A 10,721-nucleotide genomic window follows, 5' to 3' on the forward strand; every position below is an offset into this window, starting at 1 on the left:
CCGCCTTTTTCATTTTCCCCACCTGTCTGGGCCAATAGAACACAAGAGCGATTGTGATTGACGTCCTTGTGAACCAATTGCAGCCCTCCTCTGGACCCGTTCGCCTCCGCCCCTCGACTGAATGCCACAGAGTTTCTTGATGGCGACAGCTTTGGTAAGTGGGAAGTTCACTACTTTTTCCCCCCGAAGAAATTAATGCTTCATCCTCAGTTTCAGGTCCACTGTTGTGTGATCTGCGTCTTCGCAAAACTAAATCGAGGTTCTAGCGAGGTTGTCACGCGTTAATTTGACGTCGACAGTCAGATTGAGATCGACTAAGGTTTTTTTTTTTTTTTTTTTTTTTTTTCAACCCCTTGACGCTCTAACGCTTGTTGTTTTAGTGATAACAAACCCTCCCGTCAGCTGCTTTCTGCATTTAAACAAGTCGTCTATTCGGTGAAAAGCTGCAGTGGATGTGGTTAAAATGTCGTTGAAGAGCTTCCAAAGGTTTTCTTGTCATTCATTTTGAAAAGAGCCGAGAGGTTGCGTCATGCCTCAACTTGTTGACATTCTTTTGTTTACAGTGTTTGACTCGACAGCTTCTAGTTTTTAATTGACGACACTATTTATGATTCAGATCAATATGAAAATAACACTCCTGCGTTTCAGATCTTTGATTTTTTTTTAATTGAGCACAGAATAATTTGTACGATTTATTGGTTACATGCTTTTATAGTGCTCGTGTTTACCAACTCACTCGTTTGCAAAGTACTTACGATCCGTTGTCAACATCGTCGTTATTTTTGTCATAATCTGCTTTATTGAACGCGTTAATTCAGTACAAGGTTGTTTTCTACTGATTCCGTCGACATAAAACGACAAAAAGTCCCTTTAAGCATCGATGCATCTTGCCTTGTCATTGATATTCGTGCTTATCTTCTAAATGTTTGTGTTTTTGAGCGTCTGTGTTGCACTTTTCAGGACCTTTTTTTGTTATTTGTCACTATCTCTGCGCAGTTATGAATGAATGAGCTCTGGTGCGCATGCGCTGAACGCTTTCAGGTTTATAAACAAGGCCTCCACGCAGCCTGTCACGTGACTGCTCCCAGAGGTTTGCTGTGTGGATTAAGGGACAAAGGATCACCTGAAGGCTGTCCAGTTTTTACATGATATTGATCCTATACATGGCGATCAATCACTACATTCCGTCTTTACTTGGCCTGGGCAGATTTCTATTGCGGCCGTCTCAATATATGTGGTTATTTTTGAATTTTATTTGCAGTAACAGAGACTTCTTAATCTATTCATTTAGATGAATTATATAATAATTTTTTTTTCCTAAGTCAACACTTCTATTTGTTACAAGCAAAATTCTACACAGAACAACATACAGTGAAATGATTGTGAAATGTCTAATTTTATCTTCTCATTTTTCCTGAATCCAGTTGATCTTTCACAGTGGGATAATGGGAGTTGAGTAAGGTGAACTGTAGCCTGTCTAAACGCAAAACAAGAAGAGGAAACAGAAGGGCAGTGTGAGAATGGACGAGTCCTTTGATCCACTCAAGTGTAACGAGGACCTGCCTTCTTCACCTGGGTGCCACATGGATTATGGTAATTTATTTCAAACCGTAAAACTTTCCAACCTACTGCTAAGTAAGTTGTATGTTGTCACATAATGTGACGTGAATATCATGGCAACCTCTCCGTAGATGACATGCCCGAGCTGCAGGAGGTGGAAGAGGACCAGAGGTCTTCGGGGTTATTTCAGATTGGAGCTGTGTCTCACCAGGAGCTCAGCTGCTCTCCAAGCACCAACTGGCTCGCCGAGTTAGCCAAGATTGCCACCAGTCCTCAAAGCCCCCTGCTGAAGGATGCCCCACATAAAAGGTTCGTAGTAACGCGTACTGATTCTAACTCCAGCTCAAAAACACAGACATGTTAAGGTATGCTTGAAGAAAATGTGACAGTGATCGGTTCTGTACACAACAGTACCTGGGGGGTATTTCACAAAGCTGGACTGACAAGTTAGGAGCACGACTTAAATGTGTGTTGTGAAATAGTTCCGGGAATTAGGCAGTCCTTGCAATTTGCATCAATGTGTGCAGGGATCTGCAAAAACCCTGTTTCACTGTGACCTGGTTTTGAAATGTTACGAAGGTTAGCATGTCACCATCAGAATGTACAGTATGACTCATCTGTTAATGTTCATGTATAAAAGATTTGTCACCACCGTCACTGCATTTGATATATCAATGAAAAAAGGCTCATATTTATAACCTTGTCGTTATTTTCAGATCGTCTCCAGTTCACATCTTTGGCAACAGTAATAGTTTACATTCCTACGCCCGGCCCCCATTAGCCAGCAGCGCGCCCAACCCGTCCAGAGGCCACCTCAGGGAGCGTAGGCGTGTCAGGGTAACCTCTCACTTTCAGCCTCACAAAATCTAAGAATCATCCATTCCTGTTTGCACTGGGACAGTTCCCTGGTAAATGTTGTATCACTTGCAACCTGAGACCAGTTTCATGGTGTTATGTTTGTTTTTTTCGACAGGCAAGTAGCGAGTCGGAGTCTGGAGTTTTTTCAATGTCCTCATCATTTTCAGACGATGAAGACATGGCCTGGTCTCACTCCTGGCCATCCACAGCCTGGCATTGCTTCCTAAAAGGTCACTACAAATGTACCGGTGCTCATGTACAAGCACTCACACAACCACACTGATTAATTTTAAGACACATCTGAGGAATACATAAAAAGAATGACTATAATTTACATGTTCTTACATTGGAAACCAGTTTTAACAACACATTCAGTGACTTTTCAGTTAGCAGCTAAACACATGCCATTAATATTTGTTCGTCTGCCATTTTTAAACACAATTGTTTTTCTAACACCGTCGTCCAAGCAAACATTTAATTAAGAAAATATTTAGCAGGAGCACAAGCTGAACCTTTGCTTACACTTTTGCTCCACTATAAGAAGCCTGATTAAAAATGTTGCTGAAGAAATCCTCATCTCTGCTGTTCAAACAGAAGTAATTCAGGAATCACATCTGATTATTTCTAATGGGACATTGTTGTGCTGATATTCAGGAACACGCCTGCGCTTCCATCGAGGTCCTAATGTGGAGTGGCAGGAAGCCGACGAACTCGGTGATTCAGACGACGACTCAGACGATGAAAACATGATGCCGTCTTCACCCTCGATGAAGGTAAGATAAGCAATAGTGACGTTGGTACATCATAACACAGGAGTTGTCAACCTGTTTGTAACAGAGAAACTACTTCAAGTCCATATATATAACAAAAGGGTCAGCTGATACAGATGTTTCGAATCACGTTGTTTGTAAAGTCCACTATTTTCAGACGTGTCTTGTGGACAACTCACATGGCCCCTGTGGGCTACCAGGTACCTGAAGGCACCACTCACCTTGTCCTTGAATAATCTATAATTATTTGAATGGTCTCCATTACAATGCCTCAGAAAGGCCACAAGGTGGCAGACATGTTTCACAGTAAAAGTGCAAAAATCAAATCATTTCTTTGCATCATTTGAAGTAACCTCATAGAGACGTAGTGTTCTGTCAGGAATTTGATTCTACAAAAATGTACTCACCTGGTAATGACATAATATTACCCATTTTGCTGGTAGGACAGAGCTGTCATTGACCTTTCCCTTCATTTACAGAGATATGGTTCTGATGGACTGAAGTTGGTAAACCACGAAGAGACGATATCTTTCAGCCAGGCCGTTCTCAAACTGACTTTTGACCCAGGCTCACCTGATCAAGGCCTTCTAACAGCTGAATGCCGACTTGATCACCCATTTTTTGTCAAAAATAAAGGTAAAAACACCTCTGGTTTGTTGCAGGAGAATATACTAATACACCTCTCTGTATTGACTTTAGGAATATGTGTGTTGTCCGTGAAGTGACGCTCGGCTAGAGAGGGAAGCAAGATGACATCATAACTTTTTATAGCAACACGTGAAACCAGTACCTTGGAACAGAAGCTTTCACTCACAAAATAATGTTTAAAAATGCAAATTGCTTTTATTTTTCAGGGTGGTCTTCTTTTTACCCGAGCCTTACTGTGGTGCACCATGGGATCCCGTGCTATGAGATGCAGCTGGGAGATTTGTGTCTGCCACCAAACCACCCTGATGCCATTAACTGCGATGACTCTGTCGTCTTTGACACTTTCAGAAGGTACACTTTCACTATGACTGTGATCTTGCTTGAGTCACCAATCAGACGAGCAGCAACATTTGGGACCATCTGTGGGAAGAATTACATTTTCTATGCTGACCATCTGTAAACGCCACGTTTCAACTTTTCGTTTGAGTGTTGAGTTTGTAGGTGAAATCCTGTTTCCTCTGTGGAGAAAAGGTCATGAGCGTTTTAGTGTTTGTGAGTTTCTAATCCGCTTCTTTCTGAGGTTAATGTTGATATTAACACAGGGTGCCAGCTGTTTTCACACAGAAATGACATTATGAAGTTGCGCCAATCTATCACTGACGTACATTTTCTCTTTCATTGTCTATTTTTTTATGCATGCAGTAAATTTAATTGAATTCTATTTGATTTATATAGGGCCAAATGCAACAGAGTCATCTGCAAGGCACTTTTATAGAGAGAAAAGGCAACAATTCCACTTGAGCGGGAATAGGTGACAGTGGAAAGAAAAAACTCCCATTTAACACAGTTGGAGAATTTTTGCTGTTGTGATTGGAGTTAGGGGATAAAAAAAGAGACGATAGAGATTGAGCAACAAGCAAACAGACATAAATCCAGTCAATGCCGGAGCGAGCGAGGGAGGGAGGGAGGGAGGGAGGGAGAGAGAGAGAGCGAGAGAGAGAGAGAGGTTAAGTTAAGTTAAGGTTAGGACTTATGGATAAGGGTTGGAAGTTCACGTTAGGGTTAAGCTTAGGTTGAGGGTAGTGGGCCAGCCGATTACTATAATATTTGTGTTCATTGCCTTTAATAATTTTTTCGAGTGAGGGAATTTACTGTAAGAAGTCCAAAGAGCCATAAAGAGATAGACACAACGCTTCTTACACATACCAACATCGGCGATAGCGTGAAGGAGGTAGAGTCAATGAGAGACGCCTGTTTGGGCTTGAACCTTCCTCCGCCGGACCGGGCTTGTGCACTCTACCTCCTTCTACTCCCTCGGGGTGAGCGAGGGAAGAGTAGAGAAGTGAGATGACTGAAAGGGCTAACCTGCTTAACAGCTTTTTTGATTTAGGGTTATGTTTGCTTTGGAAGGTTTGGAGAGAAAAACTCCAAACTTGCTTTCTCTCATTCAAACACACACACACTCCTCATAGAACATAGGGTGAGGGTGTTGGGGTCTGGGGGCGACGCCTGTTCAAGGTGAGTGAAACCAGTTTAGAAACTTTTTTTGAAATTGTAACTATTTGCAGGTTTGCAGAGCGAAATGAAACTGCACTTTCCCCCGGCAAATAGAAAACCATTTTTATTGTGAATTCATTCTCTATTCTGTATGTCTCCAGTTCTTACATCTGCAGAAGTTGGATAAGTGAGATAGATTTGGCTGCAAACAGAAAAGAAACTGTGGGCTGTTGTGCAGCAAGTGTCAAAGGGACACTTTTAGTAAAAAAAAAAAAAAAAAAGTTGTTGCACACCAACAAGTCACAGTGAGAGTGTGGCAGATTAAAGGCGTACAACGTTAACATCCTGTGAATGCGTGCTTCTCCTTTCTTGTTTCACCCTGTAGCTACGACTTCACTCCGCTGGACTCCTCAGCAGTGTACGTTCTGAGCAGCATGGCTCGTCAGCGCAGGGCCTCCCTGTCCAGTGGGGGCGCCGTCAGTCCGGACTGGGAGCGCGCCAGCTCCCCACAATCCTCCAGTAGCAAATCCAACCGGAGTCACAACTCAGGGACAGCCAGTGGTGCCACGCCTACAAAATGCAAGCGGCCAATGAATGCCTTCATGCTCTTCGCCAAGAAGTACAGAGTGGAGTACACGCAGATGTATCCTGGGAAGGACAACAGGTGTGAAAACCAGTTCACTTAATGTCACCATCATGTGTTTTTTGTATTATTTGTATGGCGTCACCACTTTAGGCAATTGCTAAACACTTACTCATATTTGGCCTTGAAAAAGGTTGTGATGTCATAGCTATAATGCAGATGACTGGAACTTCCTGTACATATAAAGTTAGGCTGTTTTTGCAAATTATATATGGAAGGATATTTTTGTTTGTAGTCAACAACTTAATTGGCCGCATTCATACTCTTGTCTGACTTGCAGTAATTTATGAAAAGTTGCAGCTCGGCTTTTATGAGCAATTGACGTCATTCTGATTTCACAATTTCAAACGCGGGAGGAAAACGGTTTAGTTTGCAGTCGGACGCAACATCTTAGGCAAGGAGGGGTTCATTTGCTCTCAAAAGTGTCCATGTATGCGTTCCAAACCTATAAGCTTAAAGCTTTTGCTCCTCCACACAATAAAGCATTTGTGATTGTACATGGAAACAATTCAAAAACGTGTGCACAGACGTGAAAACAAACACTGCATCCAGCATCTGCTAAAGTGTAAACACAGGTCGCACACGCACGATTCTGATGACGCATCTGTCTCATACTGTGACGTTTAACTCCATCTTCTCTTGTCTGCATGTGAACGTAAAGACAGGAGTTTTATCCAAACCTCCACTTTGGCAAGAGTTTTCAGATAGGATCGTTTTCGTCGGCTTCTTTCACATGCAGACCAAAGGTCCAAACACATTGTAATATCGCTGTTGTTACTACGTCTCAATGGGGCCCCCAATTCATACAGAAGTACTTTCGGTGAATAAAGCATGAACGCGCAGAGAGTTTTGATATCACAGAGTCAGCCTGAGAATACATGAGAAGGCAGATGCAGTGTAACGTACCAGGGGAAACAACTGGTGCCATTAGGAGGCAAACGGTGGTAACAGCAAACAATCCTCCGCTTTACTTTTGAGCCTCATTCACACTTTGCCATTAAGGTGTGACACTGCACTTGTAGCCGCTCTTTAAACTCAAGAGGCTGGTTTATGTAGTAGTCAGACATGTACCGACATAGCTCTCATTCATCAAACTCTAACTCAAAGTAACTCACGCACACACATCGCAAACTGTCTAGGTTTTTCTCTAAATCATCATCCTGACGCCGCTTGTCATCGTTCTCAACTCTTCATCTCGTCTTAACTGAAATCTGGTTAGAATGTTGTGAAGGTGTTTATTCTGTGTGTGTGTGAGTTTAAAAGTTACTATTGTCTCTATTTGAAGGTCAGATTCACTTTTATATTTCTTACACCGTGGTCAGAATATGATGGTAATTTTATCAGACTTTCGTTGAAATTCAGTAACCGCATATTGTCATTACTGATTTGCGAAAGACCATAACTTTGTGGAGCAACTGTGCCGATCCGTCTCATACCAGCGAATTTCAGCGACTTTTCTTTAATGAGTTCTGACAGTTTGCTTTGACCAAAAGGGAAAATGAAAAGAGTCAAAATATATTTCACCAGGATGAGATTTTTCTTTTTCATCACACTTAACTGTTTCCCTCATTTTCCATGAGCATGTTAAAATATTGAAAATCTGCAGATTACTATAATACAGAATGACTGTTTGAGGTTGAGAGAATTACTCTCTTTATGTTGGCGGTAACCGAGTGGCTCGGGCTCTGGGCGGCTCACGTAAAGTCCATGACAAGGTATGGGAGGCTTTGTAGTTTCACAAAGAGAATTTCTGATGAACGTCTGGAGCCTCAAGGGCAAGGATGAAGGAACCAGCTGAGGAAAAAGAAAAGGTCAATGCAGACACTTTAGGTCACGCTTTTAATTCTGCACTTCTATTAGTAGAGAAGAAACGTCTACACTGGTGGGTCACCAGTTCCAAAACCGTTATTGGCCGTCAATAAGTTGTATTACAATTGTTTTTGTCTCTTTCAAGAATCGGAAAAGTCGGAGGTTAATTCTTTACTTTTGCTTGTGTTGTTTAAATTTCTAACTTTGAATGCCGTCAGTTCCTCCGAAAAAGGAATTATCCAGGTTGTGCTCTGCCTTCGCCCGTATTCCGATGGGATTGGTATAATCCTGACCCTGAAAAGGAGGCTGGATAGTGTTATATTTTGTTGACTTCACCAAGTGAATCAGAATTATTTGATTTGATTATCATGCATGTTCATGTTCTATACGCTGTTATGTTTAGTTACTTCCTCTTTCAGGTACTGAGTCTTAAGAAATATTTGCATTTGATAAATCCACAGGGGATTCATGATCTTTGGGGGAAAAAAAAAAAACATGAAATAGAAGGAAAACAAATACGAGTTCTCTCAAATCTGACAAACTAAGTTTTGCGCCGTCTGTGACCTTTCTGCTGCAGAGCCATTAGTGTCATCCTGGGGGACAAGTGGAAGAAGATGAAGAATGAGGAGAGGAGGATGTACACGATGGAGGCCAAGGCTCTCGCCGAGGAGCAGAAAAGACTCAATCCAGACTGCTGGAAACGCAAAAGAACCAACTCAGTAAGGAGAGAACGACTCTGGCATCGGGTGCTGACTATGCGTCGGCCTTTTGGTTTCAAAGGTGCCAATTCTTCTGCTGTCGTCTTCCCGCAGGGTTCCCAGCAGACCTAGATAATCTCCCAGAATCCACTGCTGCTGGTGTTTTGGCATGGAGAGGTGACGGACACAGTGTGATGGACCGCTTGATGCCTCTTTGCTCTCCTGCGTTTTCAAGACTCGACTGTGATGCTCAAACTCACTCGCTTTTTATAATCTTGCAACATTGAAGTGACAAACCAGAATTATGGAGTATATACAAAAACATGTAATCTAGTCACTAACAGTGCATATATTTTCTTATATCTTTAACATCAAAGATGTCTTACTCCCTTGATGCGAGAAGAGAGATTTCATCTTCTCTATTATTTCAGGTTATTTCTTATTTAGTGGTGGGGAAACAAAAAACAAACAAAAAAAAAACAACAACAAACCCGTGGTGCTACACTTCAATGTAGAAGGAGGCAGCAAACACGTGTATTTATAGCTGTAAAAAGGGGGATTTTGAATACCTCTTTCACAACTGTTCATGTCGATATTTGTAAGACTCAGTTTTATTGCACAGATTGGTAACGCTTTCATACATTTTGTATTACAAAATATATTCTGCCGCTGAGCTATGGCCAACAGTGTGTGATAACTGCCCCGCCAAATCTGTAGGTTGTTTTTACCCGACCGCCCGGCCATATGACGGGAAGGCTTCCAGCAATGTGGTGGTGGGTTTACACTCAAGTCACAAAACACTTCAGGCCTTCACTGTAAGTGTTTGTTTCTTCTGCACTTTATATAAATATGTAATCTAATCCTATACAGCCGTTGTATACTGTTGGAAAAGCATTTGTATCATACAGCTTGTACCCTGACAGTTTTAGACATTTGACACAATCATGGCTCAGCCGCCATGCTTCACCTTCAGGTCGCTAATGAATTTTATGTCCTTTTGTTCGTCATGTACAGGTTTCACAGCCCCAACAAAACCTCTTGCACAAAATATCCTTGTATCATATTATAAATAATTTTTTAAACTTGCATCTTATCCAAGTGTTTTTGTTCCAAACTGTAAACGGTCTGATTACAGGTCGACGTGTTTTTGCGTGTCCCTTGCTTTGAATAATGAAGAAGTCCTTGAATAATGAGGTAAATCAGGAAGATTTTTTTTGAAAGCTTTTAGAAGAAGTCAATAAACTCTGATCTTAATGTCCACTGAGTAAAGCTTGATGTTACCACGTGAAAACGTAGTTGGAGTGTGTCCCTCCCAGTCTGTCACATCAAACCCCATCATGTCCGTATTCTGACAAAGCCTCGGGAGTATTGATTGCACTGAAGCAGAATTACTCTTAGGCGGAATGAGGACAACAGTAATAGATTTTAATTGAATCGTATACCCACTGGAACCGAACATCTTCCTCTCGAGATGATGTTTTTATACAACAATAACAGTGGTCAAATGAACTTGCATCCGGTTTTATTCTAATAAAAGGTTGTAAATCTGTTTTAAGCTTGAAGGAGTCGATCCGTCCACCTGATTTTTTACCATGTTGGGTGGGAGCAAATTCATCTTGGACGGGTCACATACAAATACTCACATTCTCGCCTACAGGCAGTTTAAAGTCCTCTATTAGGCTTACATGCATGTTTTTGGACTGTGGGAGGAAAACAAGGCAACCGAGACAAAACCCACACGTGCAAAGGAAAAACATGCAAATTCCTGATGAAAACAAGAATATGTCTCATCTTTATTTTAAAGAAATCAATTTCCTCCCCCGACCTCAGATCGCTCCATAGACCATCTGCTTTAAGCCCTGAACGCGGTGTGTATATAACCCACAGCAGAGGGCGCTGTTGCTCCATCATCAGGTAATCAGGTGAACGCGCTGTCTCTCCCATGACATAATCATCTTTTTGTGAAACATCCTCTGATTGTGAGGTTCAATGTGAGAGAAGTGATAATACACATTATGTGAAATCTACATGTTTCAGGCAAATACAAATTTTTTTTTTTCACATCCTTTCTCCTCAGTGCAAGTTGGGAACATAGGATAATAACTCAAATAATTTTTTAACCTGAAAATCCCCAAGCTCTGCAAGGTGTGAGAATCCTTGCTTTAAATGCATCATGAATAAATGACAAACACCCTGAAGTAATGTAATTATAGCAGATTCCTATCAAGGCCCTCAAAG

General features: G+C 41.6%; 1 protein-coding gene across 1 annotated transcript; it reads left to right on the plus strand.

Annotated features, from left to right (window-relative positions):
• The first annotated feature begins 115 nt into the window (after positions 1–115).
• On the plus strand, positions 116–10,042 carry hbp1 (HMG-box transcription factor 1). The gene is made up of 11 exons (XM_080474904.1): positions 116–154; positions 1,425–1,593; positions 1,692–1,869; positions 2,277–2,397; positions 2,534–2,648; positions 3,073–3,191; positions 3,668–3,824; positions 4,043–4,187; positions 5,719–5,997; positions 8,363–8,504; positions 8,598–10,042. The coding sequence occupies exons 2-11, from the start codon at positions 1,521–1,523 to the stop codon at positions 8,613–8,615; spliced, it is 1,347 nt and encodes a 448-aa protein (XP_080331030.1). The 5' UTR covers positions 116–154; positions 1,425–1,520; the 3' UTR covers positions 8,616–10,042.
• Positions 10,043–10,721: the final 679 nt, after the last annotated feature.

The sequence above is a fragment of the Lipophrys pholis genome, assembly GCF_963383615.2.
Source record: "Lipophrys pholis genome assembly, chromosome: 11".
NCBI lineage: Eukaryota > Metazoa > Chordata > Actinopteri > Blenniiformes > Blenniidae > Lipophrys > Lipophrys pholis.